Source organism: Oncorhynchus mykiss, chromosome 6 (genome assembly GCF_013265735.2).
Source record: "Oncorhynchus mykiss isolate Arlee chromosome 6, USDA_OmykA_1.1, whole genome shotgun sequence".
In the NCBI taxonomy this organism is placed as follows: Eukaryota; Metazoa; Chordata; class Actinopteri; order Salmoniformes; family Salmonidae; genus Oncorhynchus; species Oncorhynchus mykiss.
In genome coordinates, this window is record NC_048570.1 from 90,324,317 (window position 1) to 90,345,697 (window position 21,381).

General features: G+C 44.8%; 2 protein-coding genes across 5 annotated transcripts; both read left to right on the plus strand.

Moving 5' to 3' along the window:
• Window positions 1–30: 30 nt before the first annotated feature.
• Window positions 31–5,008, plus strand: LOC118964964. 2 transcript variants are annotated; one of them, XM_036981452.1, is made up of 10 exons: window positions 31–194; window positions 827–1,046; window positions 1,177–1,215; window positions 1,627–1,743; window positions 1,846–1,881; window positions 2,260–2,319; window positions 2,489–2,722; window positions 3,260–3,363; window positions 3,577–3,745; window positions 3,923–5,008. In XM_036981452.1, exons 1-10 carry the CDS (start codon window positions 112–114, stop codon window positions 4,148–4,150), a joined length of 1,290 nt encoding a protein of 429 aa, XP_036837347.1. In that variant the 5' UTR covers window positions 31–111; the 3' UTR covers window positions 4,151–5,008. The 2 variants fall into 2 exon arrangements, with proteins under 2 accessions (XP_036837347.1, XP_036837348.1); XM_036981453.1 differs by having other exon boundaries at window positions 827–1,025.
• Window positions 5,009–7,240: 2,232 nt separating this feature from the next.
• On the plus strand, window positions 7,241–21,327 carry LOC110506986. 3 transcript variants are annotated; one of them, XM_036981454.1, is made up of 11 exons: window positions 7,242–7,556; window positions 11,617–11,821; window positions 11,984–12,016; window positions 12,140–12,195; window positions 12,308–12,404; window positions 12,651–12,686; window positions 12,970–13,029; window positions 18,893–19,126; window positions 19,617–19,720; window positions 20,557–20,725; window positions 20,899–21,327. In XM_036981454.1, exons 1-11 carry the CDS (start codon window positions 7,465–7,467, stop codon window positions 21,124–21,126), a joined length of 1,314 nt encoding a protein of 437 aa, XP_036837349.1. In that variant the 5' UTR covers window positions 7,242–7,464; the 3' UTR covers window positions 21,127–21,327. The 3 variants fall into 3 exon arrangements, with proteins under 3 accessions (XP_036837350.1, XP_036837349.1, XP_036837352.1); XM_036981457.1 differs by having other exon boundaries at window positions 11,617–11,804; XM_036981455.1 differs by lacking the exon at window positions 12,970–13,029 and having other exon boundaries at window positions 7,241–7,556.
• Window positions 21,328–21,381: the final 54 nt, after the last annotated feature.

Below are 21,381 nucleotides of genomic sequence, written 5' to 3' on the forward strand. Positions count from 1 at the left end.
GAAGAAGAAAAAGCCGAAAAAAAGTTAACTTCCTGTGTGTCACTTCCTTGTTTATTTTTTTTACATTCCTTGGTCTAATAGTTGTTAGCTAAAACTAGCTACCGAGCAAAAATGCCAGGACGTTGTTCAGCTTTCAACTGTAGGAATACGTTTAAAAATGTTAAACATAAAACAAACAAGGTTACATTTCACAGGTAGGCTTTCAGCATCCGATTAACGTCGACATTTGGACAGCTAGCTAGTCAACTTACGTTAGCTACAGGTCTTGGTTAGCTTGTGTAGCTAGTTTAAGATTTCCAGTAATACATCGGCTATACCTTGATTTAGACGAATGTGACATAAATGTTAGTTACGTTATCATAAAGAACGTGTAACTTCTAAACAACTGAACACCCCTTAGTACCCCGGCCTAAGTGCTCGCTGTTTCATCCCTGTCTTTTTCGATTTGCATTTCAAACAATAACAATAACAAAGCCTCGCCGCTGATTTTGGTAAATAGATGAGGGATGGGGCTGGAGAAATGTAACTACTGTCAAATTCATAGACATAGCTATGAATGCAAGGACTGACCAGAGTGACCATCCATGATGTCAAAATTATAGTTTTAGCAATGTTGTGAGGCTATAAAGTGTTTGTTTACAATTACACACTTGTATTTTGGGTTCTGATGGGGTATGACAGTTGAACTAAGCTCATGGTGCATTTCAAAGTTATATTCTTCAATAATCAATGGTTATATATAATTAATTTAAAAGTCCAAAAATGTATGTTACAATCACAGATTGCCCTGTTGTTTACATTTTGTTAATTTTTCCTATGTTAACAGCTTTCCAAAGCGTGATCCTAAACGAATAAAAGAGTGGGTGGGTCAGATGAAATGGAAAGACTGGCAGCCAACCCCTCATTCCTTACTGTGCTCAGAGCATTTTGAGGAGAGGTGCATGGATAGAACTGGGCAGACAGTGCGTTTACGTGATGATGCAATACCAACTATCTTTGCCTTTCCTAGTCACCTACAAAAAAAGGTATTTAGTAAATTGAGGCAGGTGTGTTGATTTCATTTAAACTATTAGACCTAACTGAGTCTGGCGGTTGTGAATTTAACATATGAGGGATTCTTGAAACGTGCTTTGTTGGTTGAGTTGAACTTTGTGTTTTATTGTTGAGTTCTTGTAGTTTCAGAAAACAGCCGGAAGGAGGAAAAGAGTAACCTTGGTGAGAAATGCAACATAAAAAAATGTAATACTGTACTACCAGTTTTCCATTGGTGTTGCTGTTTACACTGAAGGATATGTAAACTGTAATACCAGTTTTCCATTGGTGTTGCTGTTTACACTGAAGGATATGTAAACTGTAATACCGGTTTTCCATTGGTGTTGCTGTTTACACTAAAGGATATGTAAAATGTAATACCAGTTTTCCATTGGTGTTGCTGTTTACACTGAAGGATATGTAAACTGTAATACCGGTTTTCCATTGGTGTTGCTGTTTACACTGAAGGATATGTAAACTGTAATACCGGTTTTCCATTGGTGTTGCTGTTTACACTAAAGGATATGCCACATATGTATTTCCCTTTTTGATTTCACAAATAAAAGTGTATTTTGCCTCTACTGGTAATTTCAGTTTCCAGAGGATCCTGTTCCTGAGGAGTCGACACAACGGGAGAAGTCTCCACCCACCTACTTAAACCACAGTATATGGCACCCAAGTCGTTTCCATGACGACTACTGTGTTCCACAGGTACAAAGTACATATCACTCTTATCTAGATTTTTTTTAAATATTTTTTTTTTTACAAATATTTAATTCATGTTTATTTATTTAGTATTTATTTGTTTTTCAGAGTATTGACTGGGCTGTAAAAGACATGCCTAAAGAAGTAAGTTGTGAGTTAGCCCTCATTATGAAGCTAATTGAGCTCCTCATTATGAAGCTGATTGAGCTCATCAAAATTGTTGGTTTGGAAAGGGTTCCCCTAATTCCTTACAGACCTAACAGAACAACCATGTATGTATCGTTTGCCAAATATTCCAAATGTTTCCATCCAAACAGCTTAATGCACAGTACCTGCTCAAAAATCCCAGGGAGGAGCGTGTTGAAAAGTAGTGTCACTGTTACTCCCAACCAAAACGGTGTTGATGAGGCCCGGACCTCTAGGGCCAGTTGCGTGTATGATTACAGCATCCTATAAAGGTCTTCTATAACCTTAAACCTTTCCATACGCGTGCTTTAATAACTGAACTTCTGACAATTTCAGATCCCATCCGCAACTTTAGAAAAGCAAGGTCTGATCTTTATCCCCAAGCACGCAATCAAGGTAAGGTTTCTGACAGACCATTGTATTCTGGACAGCGGGCAACAACATTATTTTGACCCATGTCAGCTTAAAGGGTTACTGTCGTGTGTATTCCCCAGCCCATTACTTCATGTTAATGGATGTGCATATAACTACACATTATAACTGCAAATGACTTTATCTGAACCAGATCAAGGAGAAATGGGATTGGCTGACAATGGATGTGAAGGGACCATTTCCAGAGACCAAAAGTAGACACAAGTTTGTACTAACTGTAATGGACTACTACTCCAAATGGATGGAAGCCTACCCCATGAAGACCAACAACAGTAAAGAGATTGCCAAAATCATCTCTGACCTCATCTCTCGCTTTGGCTTCCCTGTTGGAATCCTGTCTTGTTTGACTCGAGCACACATTTTAGAGGTAAGAGATGCATGCATGTATGGATGTAAGTGTTACTGTACTGCCCTAAATAAAAATGTTTTGGGGGGGAAATTAAGTGTTGCACTAAGTTATCTCATGAATGTTAAGTACCGGGGGTGGAACCAAAATTATTTTCCAATTGTTTCGCTCTGAACAAAACCATAATTAGTGTAGTTCCATTCCACTGTTCTGACCAGCAAAATAAAGTTTCACTGTAAGGTCTACTACACCTGTTGTATTCAGCATATGCGACAATCAAATTTGATTTGATGTTCAGCAGGCAGGCACTGGAATACGTTTCTGAGTGACAGAGTGAGGGCTTTGCATAGACGCTTTGTAGCAATTTTTTGTGGGCCTGGAAAGTAAAATTACTTTATTAACCGGTTCCCATTGTTTTCAAACAACGGTTCTGTTCCGGAACAACTTTCGTTCCCTGTTCTGATTCTGTTCCTCCAAAAATGTTGTTGTTTTCTGGTCCAGTTCCTTGAACTGGTTCAAACCCCTGTTAAGTTCCCCTTCTCTTTTTACATTTTACAGATCAACTTGGCTTTGGGTGATCTGAAGAAACTGACATGCCAACTCATATTCTACCGTCCTCTGGGAGTGTCATTGGATCCAGTAACAAAGTCCCTTGTAGACCGGTTTGTCCTCTAATGTACCTTCCTACACAGCCACCTGATTCTAAAAGCTTATACTATGGATAAATAGAATTGAGATAATGATTATCTATCAATAATCTTTTGGCAGTTTACTGAATCCAAACACATGTCATGCTAGCCCAACTGACTTGCTGACTTGTTATATAATATGCATGTGTTTTGTTTTAATACATTTTTCATCATATACCTGGACAGGTTGGTGTCAGATTTGGTGAAAGAACATCCTGATCGTTGGGATGTTTACCTGGCTGCCAGTGTGTTCAGCTTCTGCTGCAAAGAGCACCCCACCACCAGACAAATACCCCTGTCTCTGCTGCGCTGCGGAGGGACTCAGTCTGTCTCCACCTCACCAAGAAAGCTGCCTGTAAGTTGGAGACTGCCCGTGTTTACACTTTACCACTCCTACAACAAAACATACTCATATTATTGATTCCAATTGAATGAATGAAGTAAATGCACATAGAAATAGGTTTGAATTATATCATATTTTAGTTGAGCGTTTATACTGACTTGTGCTTTGACCAACCTGTTTGCATTGAAGGATAATGGGATAAAAGGAAGGACCTTTGTCATACTAGATGCCCAGCCACCTCAAAGGGAAGTCCGTGTGGAGTGCAATCAGTGCAGTCAATGGAGCACGGTCAGCCAGGACTCAGAGCTGAAGAGATATGAGGAGATGAAACTTGGGGAGGAGGACTACACCCACACCTGTGTGAGCTGCAGGGTGGCCATGAGCTGCAGGGTGGCCCTGGAGGTCATGAGGGGTTAGGAGACAAGGACATGAAGAACTGGATGTAAATGAGAAAGCTTTTCAAACAAGGACTGAAAAGATGGAGGATATAATAAGGACGTTGGAAACCAAGTGGTGGTGAAGGAAGAGATTGCTGTTGGAGTGAAAAAAAGGTTCCTAGGGGAAGAAGTTTGAACAACAGGAGTTTATAATGTGTATATACTTACACGTTTCTCAGTCATACACGTTTTTGGAATGAAATAAAAACAGATAGTGTTGTTTTCAAGTTGTGTGTGCTCAAACAGTGGATTATTGTTTAATAATGCATTTGGGCAGACATCTATATACTGCTTCAGTGCTTCATCTATTCCTCTCTGATTTGGGGTATTTTAGAGAATGGGGTAGCTGCAGTCCAATATGGGAACCAGAGTATGGGAGAGTGGGCATGTTGAAAGGACAGGAGTGGGTGTGTTGAAAGGAGCTCTGCTATAGGTTAGTTAGACTGTTGCTTACTGTGACTATCACCTTGATGTTGGCTACTAGGCAGCTACTTCCCACTCTGTTGGGGGACAGTAGACAGACAGACATTTGATTATGCTGAACTGGGGGGCAGCGGTCTATGGCCCGTGATTTGAAAGGGTCAAAGCGGGGTAGGAGGAGCGCCCTTCTCAAATGGAACAGTAATCTGTGCCGCTGGGTCATGTCAACAAGGCAGCATTGTGCATCGTCTAGAAACATACATCTCTTTTTCATAAAATACACATTTAAATTAAACTAGTTTCCATTTGGGAAGGCAGATATGGTCCTCTGTAGTTGGTAGAGCATGGTGCTTGTAACGCTAGGCTTGAGTTCCTTTCCTGCTCGGAACACCCATACATAAAATGTATGCACACATGACTAAGTTTCTTTTGGATAATTTTATTTTCTGTATTTTTATTTAACTAGGCAAGTCAGTTAAGAACAAATTCTTATTTACAATGACGGTCTACCAAAAGACAAAAGGCCTGCGGGGACGGGGGCTGGGATTAAAATAACAATATAGGACAAAACACACATCACGACAAGAGAGACACCACTACACTACATAAAGAGAGACCTAAGACAGCAACACATGACAACACAACATGGCAGCAACACATGACAACACAACATGGCAGTAACACATGACAACACAACATGGCAGTAACACATGACAACACAACATGGCAGCAGCACAAATCATGGTACAAACATGTTAATGGGATTTATCTGTTAATTGAATGATTAGAATATTCCACCCTGAAACCATATAATTGTATGGAATTGGTTAGAATGTATAAAATTATAATTAATAAATGTGTAGTTCTAGTCAGAATTAGGTTAAAACAATATAGCTAATGTTTGTCTTATAGGAATTTTAAAGACAGACTGTCTGAGCAAAATGTGTCGCCGACCTGACCAGAGATTTGGGAGAGAACAGGGAGTACGGCTCAAGGTCTCTCTAATCTCTGTCGGCTGGGTAGTGAGGACATTGTGTGCGTCTGTTTGTGTGAATGTGTGTGCGCGTATGGTTGTGTGAATGTGGGCGTGAGAAGTCAGTATAAAATGAATTGATTTGTATTCTTGTCTTCAGAACGTTCCCGTGAATAAACCTTTTTGACTATTTTAGCTGGGCTCCGTCTGTTTCATTCGACCAGGATCTTACACATTCTGGTTTGCAGACTGAGTAATATAATTAAATTGGGTGATGTACCTGGAGAACATAATTCTCTTATCAAAACACTATTGGGCACAGACAGCAGCACAAAGGGCAAGAAGGTAGAGACAACAATACATCATGTGAAGCAGCCACAACTGTCAGTAAGAGTGTCAATGATTGAGTCTTTGAATGAACAGATGGAAATAAAACTGTCCAGTTTGAGTGTTTTTAGCAGCTCATTCCAGTCGCTAGCTCCAGCGAACTGAAAAGAGGAGCGACCCAGGGATGTGTGTGCTTTGAGGACTTTTAACAGAATGTGACTGGCAGAACGGGTGTTGTATGTGGAAGATGAGGGCTGCAGTAGATATCTCAGATAGGGGGGAGTGAGGCCTAGGAGGATTTTATAAATATGCATAAACCAATGTGTCTTGCGACGAGTATACAGAGATGACCAGTTTACAGAGGAGTATAGAGTGTAGTGATGTGTCCTATAAGAAGTATTGGTGGCAAATCTGATGGCTGAATGGTAAAGCACATCTAGCCGCTCGAGAGCACCCTTACCTGCCGATCTATAAATTACGTCTCCGTAATCTAGCATGGGTAGAATGGTCATCTGAATCAGGGTTAGTTTGGCAGCTGGTGTGAAAGAGGAACGATTACCACAGAGGGTGGGAGATGAGGAAATGCTGACTTAATGAAGTAGATAAATAGTGTCGGCTAAATAGCCTACGTTATAGATAGTTTTTATCCAAAGCAATCACTTTGCATGTGTAAACACAGAACCCTATTCATTACTCCATGTGCCTAATTACGTCACTTTTGTTTTGAGCCGACTTCACCGTGGGCTTTGAACAGGAGGCAGCCCTGTCCCAAAATGAATGCAATCAACTTTCTCCTGATACAAAACACACCTACTCGATCTACTGCATTTGGGGCCCGGGAAAACAGCTAACTTACTGCGTTTTAACACATTTTGCCATGGTGCAGAGGGAAACATTTACCGTTTTATAATTCTATATTACAGATTTTGTCATGAGGCCAAAAGAAAATGTTGCAGTTTTAAAGCTAATTTCCAGCAATTCTACACTTGTTGCCATGGGCTGTTTTTATAGCTCATTTCATTATTTTGTTCCTATTTTTCCATAAGGCTGAGATAAAATGTGCAGTTTTAAAGCTAATTTCCTGCAAATCTACACATTTTGCTATCATATGCTATCTGGAGGACCCCTTATGATAAAATGTGTAGATTTACAAGAAATTGGCTTTAAAACTGCAACTCTGCATTTCAACACACCCACTCGCTCATACCCTAGTCACCATATTGGGCTGCAGCTACCCATACTTGGTATTTTACATGGTGTTATTTTCCTTTTTTCCACCCTGTCCAGTTGGTGGCGGTGTTGCACAACCTTTTCATTTGCCCCAAGTCATAAAACCACTAATGAGGAAGAAAAAAAAGATCAAGCCCTGTCTGTCTTATTGAGCTTTGATGCAGAGTTTCGACCTGGTGCAATTTAAGATTTTCCCATTCCACCTTTCCCTTTTATTTTGGGGTGACCAAATGTGCAATACGCCCCCCAGACCTTCGAAAGGCAGCAATAATACATAACACAACGTCTAAGTCTGCCGGAAATTCACACGAAGAAGGAAAATATCAACAATTTGTAAATCAGAAATGTCATGTTCAGCTTACAGCTGTAAGAATAGAGGACATGATACATATGATAAAAATAATCAGTTGCGTGCTAAAAAAGTTAGGCTTCACAGGTAAGGCTTGCAGCATTTGACTAACAACACGCTATTAGCGAACAACGGCATGTGAGCAACTGGTTAGCCAACAAGTTAGTTAGCAGCTAACGTTATCTTGTGAGGCTAGCTGACAGATTTACGGTCATTTCGATGTTATAGATCATGTCGTATTGTAACTTATCATAACAAACTAGTTAGCTAGCTAACGTTATTACTACATTTATTTTTGTCTTTACTGCTAAACAAACAAGTCCTGCTGTTGTGAAGGGATCTGGGAATATGTCCTATGCAATGCTTTTTAAAATTCGGCTATTGTCGATATTTAGGCTAGCCATAACTGTTTTTCTATATCATACCCAAAATATAAGGTTTTATTACTCCCATTGTTTTACATAACAATGATGTAAACAAACAACACAGGGCTTCAAAATATGTTTCAACCCGTCGTGGGGTGTATTCACTAGGAACCATAAGCAAACGAAACGGGGAGGGACCACCTGAATTTTACCAATAGAAACTCTCAAGTGTCAAGGACATCTGTTTTCTCTGAATTAGCTTTAAAGGTCCAGCACTATCACAAACGTGATTTCCTGTGTTTTTTTATAGGAATAATATTGTGAAAATGATGATATTAACCTTTTAGTGTAAGAGCTGTTTAAAAAGACTGCCTGGAATGTTTTGGTGGGATTGAGTTTTGGCCTGCCTGGTGACGTCACCAGGCACTAAATTAGTTGATAGACCAATAAGAAAGAATCCAAACCTATTTTTCAGTTTTCCCCTCCCCACTCAGTCCCCATCCCCACTCAGTCCCCTCCCCACTCAGTCCCCATCCCCACTCAGTCCCCATCCCCACTCAGTCCCCTCCCCCACTCAGTCCCCATCCCCACTCAGTCCCCTCCCCACTCAGTCCCCATCCCCACTCAGTCCCCTCCCCACTCAGTCCCCATCCCCACTCAGTCCCCATCCCCACTCAGTCCCCATCCCCACTCAGTCCCCTCCCCCACTCAGTCCCATCCCCACTCAGTCCCCTCCCCACTCAGTCCCCATCCCCACTCAGTCTCCTCCCCACTCAGTCCCCATCCCCACTCAGTCCCCTCCCCCACTCAGTCCCCATCCCCACTCAGTCCCCTCCCCACTCAGTCCCCATCCCCACTCAGTCCCCTCCCCCACTCAGTCCCCATCCCCACTCAGTCCCCATCCCCACTCAGTCTCCTCCCCACTCAGTCCCCATCCCCACTCAGTCCCCATCCCCACTCAGTCTCCTCCCCACTCAGTCCCCATCCCCACTCAGTCCCCATCCCCACTCAGTCTCCTCCCCACTCAGTCCCCTCCCCCACTCAGTCCCCATCCCCACTCAGTCCCCTCCCCACTCAGTCCCCTCCCCACTCAGTCTCCTCCCCACTCAGTCCCCATCCCCACTCAGTCCCCTCCCCACTCAGTCCCCATCCCCACTCAGTCCCCTCCCCACTCAGTCTCCTCCCCACTCAGTCCCCATCCCCACTCAGTCCCCTCCCCACTCAGTCCCCTCCCCACTCAGTCCCCTCCCCACTCAGTCCCCTCCCCACTCAGTCCCCTCCCCCACTCAGTCCCCATCCCCACTCAGTCCCCATCCCCACTCAGTCTCCTCCCCACTCAGTCCCCATCCCCACTCAGTCCCCATCCCCACTCAGTCTCCTCCCCACTCAGTCCCCATCCCCACTCAGTCCCCATCCCCACTCAGTCCCCTCCCCACTCAGTCCCCTCCCCACTCAGTCTCCTCCCCACTCAGTCCCCTCCCCCACTCAGTCCCCTCCCCACTCAGTCCCCATCCCCACTCAGTCTCCTCCCCACTCAGTCCCCATCCCCACTCAGTCCCCATCCCCACTCAGTCTCCTCCCCACTCAGTCCCCTCCCCACTCAGTCCCCTCCCCACTCAGTCCCCTCCCCACTCAGTCCCCTCCCCACTCAGTCCCCTCCCCACTCAGTCCCATCCCCACTCAGTCCCCTCCCCACTCAGTCCCCATCCCCACTCAGTCTCCTCCCCACTCAGTCCCCTCCCCACTCAGTCTCCTCCCCACTCAGTCCCATCCCCACTCAGTCCCCTCCCCACTCAGTCCCCATCCCCACTCAGTCCCCTCCCCACTCAGTCCCCTCCCCACTCAGTCCCCATCCCCACTCAGTCTCCTCCCCACTCAGTCCCCATCCCCACTCAGTCCCCATCCCCACTCAGTCTCCTCCCCACTCAGTCCCCTCCCCACTCAGTCCCCTCCCCACTCAGTCTCCTCCCCACTCAGTCCCCTCCCCACTCAGTCTCCTCCCCACTCAGTCCCATCCCCACTCAGTCCCCTCCCCACTCAGTCCCCATCCCCACTCAGTCCCCTCCCCACTCAGTCTCCTCCCCACTCAGTCCCCTCCCCACTCAGTCTCCTCCCCACTCAGTCCCATCCCCACTCAGTCTCCTCCCCACTCAGTCCCCATCCCCACTCAGTCTCCTCCCCACTCAGTCCCCTCCCCACTCAGTCCCCTCCCCACTCAGTCTCCTCCCCACTCAGTCCCCTCCCCACTCAGTCTCCTCCCCACTCAGTCCCCTCCCCACTCAGTCCCCATCCCCACTCAGTCCCCATCCCCACTCAGTCTCCTCCCCACTCAGTCCCCTCCCCACTCAGTCCCCTCCCCACTCAGTCTCCTCCCCACTCAGTCCCCTCCCCACTCAGTCTCCTCCCCACTCAGTCCCATCCCCACTCAGTCCCCTCCCCACTCAGTCCCCATCCCCACTCAGTCTCCTCCCCACTCAGTCTCCTCCCCACTCAGTCCCATCCCCACTCAGTCCCCTCCCCACTCAGTCCCCATCCCCACTCAGTCCCCTCCCCACTCAGTCCCCATCCCCACTCAGTCCCCTCCCCCACTCAGTCCCCATCCCCACTCAGTCCCCATCCCCACTCAGTCTCCTCCCCACTCAGTCTCCTCCCCACTCAGTCCCATCCCCACTCAGTCCCATCCCCACTCAGTCCCCTCCCCACTCAGTCCCCATCCCCACTCAGTCCCCTCCCCACTCAGTCCCCTCCCCACTCAGTCCCCATCCCCACTCAGTCTCCTCCCCACTCAGTCCCCATCCCCACTCAGTCCCCATCCCCACCCAGTCTCCTCCCCACTCAGTCCCCATCCCCACTCAGTCCCCATCCCCACTCAGTCCCCTCCCCACTCAGTCCCCATCCCCACTCAGTCTCCTCCCCACTCAGTCCCCATCCCCACTCAGTCTCCTCCCCACTCAGTCCCCATCCCCACTCAGTCCCATCCCCACTCAGTCCCCTCCCCACTCAGTCCCCATCCCCACTCAGTCCCCTCCCCACTCAGTCCCCATCCCCACTCAGTCCCCATCCCCACTCAGTCTCCTCCCCACTCAGTCCCCATCCCCACTCAGTCCCCATCCCCACTCAGTCTCCTCCCCACTCAGTCCCCATCCCCACTCAGTCCCCATCCCCACTCAGTCTCCTCCCCACTCAGTCCCCATCCCCACTCAGTCCCATCCCCACTCAGTCCCCTCCCCACTCAGTCCCCATCCCCACTCAGTCCCCTCCCCACTCAGTCCCCATCCCCACTCAGTCTCCTCCCCACTCAGTCCCCTCCCCACTCAGTCCCCTCCCCACTCAGTCCCCTTTCAGACAGTCCTTGCTAAATTCTTCCTTGAGAAATTGCTCTTTGCTCAGGAGCTATTTTAGTTTTTATTTTATTTGAAGTAAGATACTTAATTGTTACCCAGAAATGATTTTGGTATTGAGATAAAAACAGCTGCATTGGACCTCTCATCTCTGTTGATCATTATTAGCTATTTTATTTGAATTAACTGTTATTTAACTAGGCAAGTCAGTCTTATTTACAATGACAGCCAAACCCTAACCTGACGACGCTGGGCCAATTGTGCACCGCCCAATGGGACTCCCAATCACGGCCGCTTCTGATACAGCCTGGAGTCGAACCCGGGTTTGTAGTGACGCCACTGGTACTGAGATGCAGTGCTTTAAAACACTGCGCTACTCGGGAGCCCTGTGAAGTTGTTACTTTTTACTTATTTCTTTTTGACTTTGTCTCATGCCATCAGATTTCCACTGAGCGACGCCAAAAGACTAAAAAAGTGGATCCATCAGACGAGACTGAAAGCCTGGAAGCCAACCAAAAGCTCCAGACTGTGTTCCGAGCATTTCGAGGAGAAGTACCTGATAACACCCTCAACTGGGCGTGGTATTCGTTTACGTAATGATGCCATCCCAACTATATTTTCCTTTCCTAGTCAGTTCCAAAAAAAGGTCATTTGTGAATTGATGCAGATGTATTTTTCTGTGTAAAGTTTTTGACTGGGTCGTTTTCAAAATGGTTATTATTTTGATGCATCTGATAAAATCCTGAATTATTTGTTGGTTTGAACTTTTGAGCTGCGTGTTTTTATTGTTGACTTCTTATTGTTTTAGAAAACGTCTGGAACGAGGAAAAGAGTAACCTTGGTGAGATAAAAACAACTAGTCCTACTAGTTTTCCATTTGTATTGTTTTTGATATGGCTAGGATGCACACTTTATTCTCAATCTTTCACAAAGGAAATGTATTAACCTCTACTTGTGATTTCAGTTTCCTGAGGATCGTGTTCCTGAGGATGTGTCATCAATACAAGCTGAGCCAAAGCGGTACTCAAAACCAATACAGTTTGTAGGAGCTATAGGTTATGAGCCAATGTTGTGAAGAAATTAAGCAATTCATTATTTCCCTCTCTTGATTCTTCTTGTAATGAAACATTAGCTCTGCAGTGTCAACACGGTTGAAGAAGACTCCCAGTTACTTAAACCACAGTATATGGCACCCAAGTCGTTTCCATGACGACTACTGTATACCACAGGTACAAAGTACATATCACGCATCCAGACCTTGAATCGTCAAATACATGTCATGTTAAAAAACTTGAGGTGTGCTTGATTTAGCTCGCCCAGGTACAATAACCAATGGAACACTGTGTTTCCAGCCTGCCAGGTAAGCTAAATGAAGCGCACCTCGTGTTTGAGTATTTGACACAGGTCTGCTCTTATCTGGAGTTTTTACATTTCTGGTGATATTTCATGTATCCTTTTTTTGTGTTTTTTTGCAGAGTATTGACTGGGCTGTGAAAGATAAACCAAATGAAGTAAGTGGTAGCTCTTATGAGGCTGATTGGGCCAATCAGAATGTGTGCCAATCTCGCAACCGAACAATCCTGATTGGCTCAAACAAGGGCTACGTTGAAACTCATATACGGCTAGTTGTGTGTATACAGTGTGTACGGGCTAATACGGCTAGTTGTGTGTATACAGTGTGTACGGGCTTATACGGCTAGTTGTGTGTATGATCAACCACATTGTATAAAGGCTTTATATAACCCTAACCCTTCATTTCCTGCTTTAATCACTGAACTCTCCTGACAATTTCAGGTCCCACCTTCAGCTTTACAAAAGCAAGGGCTGATCTTTATCCCCAAGCTCGCAATCAGGGTAAGATTTCTGACATACGGGTTTATTCTGGAAAACAGAAAACAGGCAACAGAGGGTAGTGCGTACGGCCCAGTACATCACTGGGGCCAAGCTTCCTGCCATCCAGGACCTCTATACCAGGCGGGCGGTGTCAGAGGAAGGCCCTAAAAATGGTCAGACTCCAGCCACCCTAGTCATAGACTGTTCTCTCTGCTACCGCACGAAAAACGGTAACCGGAGCGCCAAGTCTAGGTCCAAGAGGCTCCTAAGCAGCTTCAACCCCCAAGCCATAAGACTCCTGAACATCTAATCAAATGGCTACCCAGACTATTTGCACCCCCCCAACCTCTCTCTTTGAAACCACTGCTACTCTCTGTTATCTATGCATAGTCACTTTAATAACTTTACCTACATGTACATATTACCTCAGTTACCTCGACTAACTGTTGCCCCCGCACATTGACTCTGTACTGGTACCCCGCTGTATATAGTCTCCACATTAACTCTGTACTGGTACCCTGCTGTATATAGTCTCCACATTGACTCTGTACTGGTACCCTGCTGTATATAGTCTCCACATTGACTCTGTACTGGTACCCTGCTGTATATAGTCTCCACATTGACTCTGTACTGGTACCCTGCTGTATATAGTCTCCACATTGACTCTGTACTGGTACCCTGCTGTATATAGTCTCCACATTAACTCTGTACTGGTACCCTGCTGTATATAGTCTCCACATTGACTCTGTACTGGTACCCTGCTGTATATAGTCTCCACATTGACTCTGTACTGGTACCCTGCTGTATATAGTCTCCACATTGACTCTGTACTGGTACCCGGCTGTATATAGTCTCCACATTGACTCTGTACTGGTACCCTGCTGTATATAGTCTCCACATTGACTCTGTACTGGTACCCTGCTGTATATAGTCTCCACATTGACTCTGTACTGGTACCCCGCTGTATATAGTCTCCACATTGACTCTGTACTGGTACCCCGCTGTATATAGTCTCCACATTGACTCTGTACTGGTACCCTGCTGTATATAGTCTCCACATTAACTCTGTACTGGTACCCTGCTGTATATAGTCTCCACATTGACTCTGTACTGGTACCCTGCTGTATATAGTCTCCACATTAACTCTGTACTGGTACCCTGCTGTATATAGTCTCCACATTGACTCTGTACTGGTACCCTGCTGTATATAGTCTCCACATTGACTCTGTACTGGTACCCTGCTGTATATAGTCTCCACATTGACTCTGTACTGGTACCCGGCTGTATATAGTCTCCACATTGACTCTGTACTGGTACCCTGCTGTATATAGTCTCCACATTGACTCTGTACTGGTACCCGGCTGTATATAGTCTCCACATTGACTCTGTACTGGTACCCCGCTGTATATAGTCTCCACATTGACTCTGTACTGGTACCCCGCTGTATATAGTCTCCACATTGACTCTGTACTGGTACCCTGCTGTATATAGTCTCCACATTGACTCTGTACTGGTACCCTGCTGTATATAGTCTCCACATTGACTCTGTACTGGTACCCTGCTGTATATAGTCTCCACATTGACTCTGTACTGGTACCCTGCTGTATATAGTCTCCACATTGACTCTGTACTGGTACCCTGCTGTATATAGTCTCCACATTGACTCTGTACTGGTACCCTGCTGTATATAGTCTCCACATTGACTCTGTACTGGTACCCTGCTGTATATAGTCTCCACATTAACTCTGTACTGGTACCCTGCTGTATATAGTCTCCACATTGACTCTGTACTGGTACCCTGCTGTATATAGTCTCCACATTGACTCTGTACTGGTACCCTGCTGTATATAGTCTCCACATTGACTCTGTACTGGTACCCGGCTGTATATAGTCTCCACATTGACTCTGTACTGGTACCCTGCTGTATATAGTCTCCACATTGACTCTGTACTGGTACCCTGCTGTATATAGTCTCCACATTGACTCTGTACTGGTACCCCGCTGTATATAGTCTCCACATTGACTCTGTACTGGTACCCCGCTGTATATAGTCTCCACATTGACTCTGTACTGGTACCCTGCTGTATATAGTCTCCACATTAACTCTGTACTGGTACCCTGCTGTATATAGTCTCCACATTGACTCTGTACTGGTACCCTGCTGTATATAGTCTCCACATTAACTCTGTACTGGTACCCTGCTGTATATAGTCTCCACATTGACTCTGTACTGGTACCCTGCTGTATATAGTCTCCACATTGACTCTGTACTGGTACCCTGCTGTATATAGTCTCCACATTGACTCTGTACTGGTACCCGGCTGTATATAGTCTCCACATTGACTCTGTACTGGTACCCTGCTGTATATAGTCTCCACATTGACTCTGTACTGGTACCCTGCTGTATATAGTCTCCACATTGACTCTGTACTGGTACCCCGCTGTATATAGTCTCCACATTGACTCTGTACTGGTACCCGGCTGTATATAGTCTCCACATTGACTCTGTACTGGTACCCTGCTGTATATAGTCTCCACATTGACTCTGTACTGGTACCCTGCTGTATATAGTCTCCACATTGACTCTGTACTGGTACCCCGCTGTATATAGTCTCCACATTGACTCTGTACTGGTACCCCGCTGTATATAGTCTCCACATTGACTCTGTACTGGTACCCTGCTGTATATAGTCTCCACATTAACTCTGTACTGGTACCCTGCTGTATATAGTCTCCACATTGACTCTGTACTGGTACCCTGCTGTATATAGTCTCCACATTAACTCTGTACTGGTACCCTGCTGTATATAGTCTCCACATTGACTCTGTACTGGTACCCTGCTGTATATAGTCTCCACATTGACTCTGTACTGGTACCCTGCTGTATATAGTCTCCACATTGACTCTGTACTGGTACCCGGCTGTATATAGTCTCCACATTGACTCTGTACTGGTACCCTGCTGTATATAGTCTCCACATTGACTCTGTACTGGTACCCTGCTGTATATAGTCTCCACATTGACTCTGTACTGGTACCCCGCTGTATATAGTCTCCACATTGACTCTGTACTGGTACCCCGCTGTATATAGTCTCCACATTGACTCTGTACTGGTACCCTGCTGTATATAGTCTCCACATTGACTCTGTACTGGTACCCTGCTGTATATAGTCTCCACATTGACTCTGTACTGGTACCCTGCTGTATATAGTCTCCACATTGACTCTGTACTGGTACCCCGCTGTATATAGTCTCCACATTGACTCTGTACTGGTACCCCGCTGTATATAGTCTCCACATTGACTCTGTACTGGTACCCTGCTGTATATAGTCTCCACATTGACTCTGTACTGGTACCCTGCTGTATATAGTCTCCACATTGACTCTGTACTGGTACCCTGCTGTATATAGTCTCCACATTGACTCTGTACTGGTACCCTGCTGTATATAGTCTCCGCATTGACTCTGTACTGGTACCCTGCTGTATATAGTCTCCACATTGACTCTGTACTGGTACCCTGCTGTATATAGTCTCCACATTAACTCTGTACTGGTACCCTGCTGTATATAGTCTCCACATTGACTCTGTACTGGTACCCCGCTGTATATAGTCTCCACATTGACTCTGTACTGGTACCCCGCTGTATATAGTCTCCACATTGACTCTGTACTGGTACCCTGCTGTATATAGTCTCCACATTGACTCTGTACTGGTACCCTGCTGTATATAGTCTCCACATTGACTCTGTACTGGTACCCTGCTGTATATAGTCTCCACATTGACTCTGTACTGGTACCCTGCTGTATATAGTCTCCACATTGACTCTGTACTGGTACCCTGCTGTATATAGTCTCCACATTGACTCTGTACTGGTACCCTGCTGTATATAGTCTCCACATTAACTCTGTACTGGTACCCTGCTGTATATAGTCTCCACATTGACTCTGTACTGGTACCCTGCTGTATATAGTCTCCACATTGACTCTGTACTGGTACCCTGCTGTATATAGTCTCCACATTGACTCTGTACTGGTACCCGGCTGTATATAGTCTCCACATTGACTCTGTACTGGTACCCTGCTGTATATAGTCTCCACATTGACTCTGTACTGGTACCCTGCTGTATATAGTCTCCACATTGACTCTGTACTGGTACCCCGCTGTATATAGTCTCCACATTGACTCTGTACTGGTACCCCGCTGTATATAGTCTCCACATTGACTCTGTACTGGTACCCTGCTGTATATAGTCTCCACATTAACTCTGTACTGGTACCCTGCTGTATATAGTCTCCACATTGACTCTGTACTGGTACCCTGCTGTATATAGTCTCCACATTAACTCTGTACTGGTACCCTGCTGTATATAGTCTCCACATTGACTCTGTACTGGTACCCTGCTGTATATAGTCTCCACATTGACTCTGTACTGGTACCCTGCTGTATATAGTCTCCACATTGACTCTGTACTGGTACCTGGCTGTATATAGTCTCCACATTGACTCTGTACTGGTACCCTGCTGTATATAGTCTCCACATTGACTCTGTACTGGTACCCTGCTGTATATAGTCTCCACATTGACTCTGTACTGGTACCCCGCTGTATATAGTCTCCACATTGACTCTGTACTGGTACCCCGCTGTATATAGTCTCCACATTGACTCTGTACTGGTACCCTGCTGTATATAGTCTCCACATTGACTCTGTACTGGTACCCTGCTGTATATAGTCTCCACATTGACTCTGTACTGGTACCCTGCTGTATATAGTCTCCACATTGACTCTGTACTGGTACCCTGCTGTATATAGTCTCCACATTGACTCTGTACTGGTACCCTGCTGTATATAGTCTCCACATTGACTCTGTACTGGTACCCTGCTGTATATAGTCTCCACATTAACTCTGTACTGGTACCCTACTGTATATAGTCTCCACATTGACTCTGTACTGGTACCCTGCTGTATATAGTCTCCACATTGACTCTGTACTGGTACCCTGCTGTATATAGTCTCCACATTGACTCTGTACTGGTACCCGGCTGTATATAGTCTCCACATTGACTCTGTACTGGTACCCTGCTGTATATAGTCTCCACATTGACTCTGTACTGGTACCCTGCTGTATATAGTCTCCACATTGACTCTGTACTGGTACCCCGCTGTATATAGTCTCCACATTGACTCTGTACTGGTACCCCGCTGTATATAGTCTCCACATTGACTCTGTACTGGTACCCCGCTGTATATAGTCTCCACATTGACTCTGTACTGGTACCCTGCTGTATATAGTCTCCACATTGACTCTGTACTGGTACCCTGCTGTATATAGTCTCCACATTGACTCTGTACTGGTACCCTGCTGTATATAGTCTCCACATTGACTCTGTACTGGTACCCTGCTGTATATAGTCTCCACATTGACTCTGTACTGGTACCCTGCTGTATATAGTCTCCACATTGACTCTGTACTGGTACCCCGCTGTATATAGTCTCCACATTGACTCTGTACTGGTACCCTGCTGTATATAGTCTCCACATTGACTCTGTACTGGTACCCTGCTGTATATAGTCTCCACATTGACTCTGTACTGGTACCCTGCTGTATATAGTCTCCACATTGACTCTGTACTGGTACCCTGCTGTATATAGTCTTGCTATTGTTATTTTACTGCTGCTCTTTGATTACTGGTGAATTATTTTTCTTAATATTTCTTTATTTTTTTAAACTGCATTGTTGGTTAAGGGCTTGTAAGTAAGCATTTCACTGTAAGGTATATTACACCTGTTGTATTTGGCTCATGTGACTAATACAATATGATTTGAACAAGGTTATTACATTTTGTATTATTTTTATATCTTACATTTTATGATATTTGAACCAGATCAAGGAGAAATGGGAATGGCTGACAATGGAAGTGAAGGGGCCATTTCCAGAGACCCAAATTGGACACAGATTTGTACTAACTGTAATGGACTACTATTCCAAATGGTTGGAAGCCTACCCCATGAAGACCTGCACCAGTAAAGAGATTGCTCAAATCATTTCTGACCTCATCTCTCGCTTCGGCTTCCCTGTTGGAATCCTGTGTTGTTTGGGTGTAATGCTGACTGTAGAGGTAAGAGATACTGTGGTTCGTTTATAGAGACGGTGTTGTGTAGTTTCTTATACGGTATGTGCAGCATGTATTCATGCTAGCGTTACTGTACCACCACCTGAAAACAAAATCACTTGTATTGGTTGTGTATGTTGCACCAAAGGATACATGTATCACTAGCCACTTTAAACTATGCCACTTTGTTTACATACTCATCTCATATGTATATACTGTACTCTATACCATCTACTGTATCTTGCCTATGCCGCTCTGTACCATCACTCATTCACATATCTTTATGTACATATTCTTTATCCCTTTACACTTGTGTGTATAAGGTAGTAGTTTTGGAATTGTTAGTTAGATTACTCGTTGGTTATTACTGCATTGTCGGAACTAGAAGCACAAGCATTTCCATCTGCTAACCATGTGTATGCGACAAATAACATTTGATTTGATTTTTGATTTGATTTGAATATTAAGTACCCCTCCTATTTTTAACATTTTACAGATCAACTCGGCTTTGGGTGATCTGAAGAAACTGACAGGCCAACTCATATTCTACCATCCTCTGGGAGTGTCACTGGATCCAGTAACAAAGTCCCTTGTAGACCGGTTTGTCCTCCAATGTACCTTGATACTAGATTTGAAAATCTTATGGATAGTTTGTTGCTTGTCAAATCAAATTGTATTTGTCACGTGCTGAATACAACAGGTGACAACACTGTAGGCCTTACAGTGAAATGCTTACCTAATAAAAATAAGTGTTAAGTAAAAGATAAGTTAAAAGAAAATAAAAGTAACAAATAATTAGATAGCAGCAGTAAAATAACAATAGCTAGACTATATACAGGGGGGTACCGGTACAGAGTCAATGTTCAGGGGCACCGGTTAGCTGAGGTAATATGTACATGTAGGTAGCGTTAAAGTGACTATGCATTGATTATGAACAGAGAGTAGCAGCAGTGTAAAAGAGGGGTCTGTGTAGCTCTTTGATTAGCTGTTCAGGAGTCTTATGGCTTGGGGGTAGAAGCGATTAAGAAGCCTTTTGGACCTTGACTTGGCGCTCCGGTGCCGATCTGATGACCCATGCCAAATCGTTTCAGTCTCCTGACGGGGAAGAGGCTGCGTGGATAGAGCACTATGTGGCAGGTTGATTGCCTTCTATCATTGCAAGACAGTTCAGTGAGTCAGTCGTAAGATTGGAAGAATTTCCTGTAGAATATTGAAGTCGCCAACGGAAACACGTGCTGTTACCAGTGCATTGCAACCCAGACATTGCTTAACTTTTAAATAATTTTTCAAGAAGCGCAAAATAGAACTGGGTAATGATTGCAATAATCTTTTGTCAGTTTTCTGAATCCAAACACATCACATGCTATCCTAGCTGACTTGTTATATAATATGCATGTGTTTTGTTTTAATACATTTTTCATCATATACCTGGACAGGTTGGTGTCAGATTTGGTGAAAGAACATCCTGATCGTTGGGATGTTTACCTGGCTGCCAGTGTGTTCAGCTTCTGCTGCAAAGAGCACCCCACCACCAGACAAATACCCCTGTCTCTGCTGCGCTGCGGAGGGACTCAGTCTGTCTCCACCTCACCAAGAAAGCTGCCTGTAAGTTGGAGGCTGATCGTGTTTAGACTCACAGGTCACAACTAAAATCACCAATGAATGAATGAATCAAATATCATAGGAATAGGTATTATTAAAGACTGAATAATATTGTCATATTTTTTATTTTAGCTTTTAAACTGACTTGGGCTTTGATCACTCTGTTTGCATTGCAGTACAATGGGATTAAAGGAAGAACCTTTGTCATACTAGAAGCCCAACCACCTACAAAGGAAGTCTGTGCGCAGTGCAGTCAGTGCTTGGAATGGATGTTGGTCACTCAGGACTCAGAGCTGAAGAGGTACGAGGAGATGAAACTTGGGGATGAGGACCACACCCACACCTGTGTGAGCTGCAGGGTGGCCATGAGCTGCAGGGTGGCCCTGGAGGTCATGAGGGGTTAGCAGACAAGGATGTTTTCAAACAAGGACTGAAAATATGGAGGATATAATAAGGACGTTGGAAACCAAGTGGTGGTGAAGGAAGATATTGATGTAGGGGTGAAAAAAGGTTCCTAGGGGAAGAAGTACATGTGTATATATTTGTATAAGTTGCTCTGATGACCCTTTTGTCATTAAAAACAACGGTATAAAGTGTTTAAATTACATCTCGATTGTGTTTCTTTAATTAAATAAGAACTGTCAAATGTGTTTCTGAAT

Coding starts and splice junctions, on each gene's coding strand:
- LOC118964964 (XM_036981452.1), top strand. CDS start 112: ATGCCAGGACGTTGTTCAGCTTTCAACTGTAGGAATACGTTTAAAAAT. Junction 1,047..1,176: donor TATTTAGTAAATTGAGGCAG/GTGTGTTGATTT, acceptor GAGTTCTTGTAG/TTTCAGAAAACAGCCGGAAG. Junction 1,744..1,845: donor ACGACTACTGTGTTCCACAG/GTACAAAGTACA, acceptor TTTGTTTTTCAG/AGTATTGACTGGGCTGTAAA.
- LOC110506986 (XM_036981454.1), top strand. CDS start 7,465: ATGTCATGTTCAGCTTACAGCTGTAAGAATAGAGGACATGATACATAT. Junction 13,030..18,892: donor TCCCCAAGCTCGCAATCAGG/GTAAGATTTCTG, acceptor TATTTGAACCAG/ATCAAGGAGAAATGGGAATG. Junction 20,726..20,898: donor CCTCACCAAGAAAGCTGCCT/GTAAGTTGGAGG, acceptor TTTGCATTGCAG/TACAATGGGATTAAAGGAAG.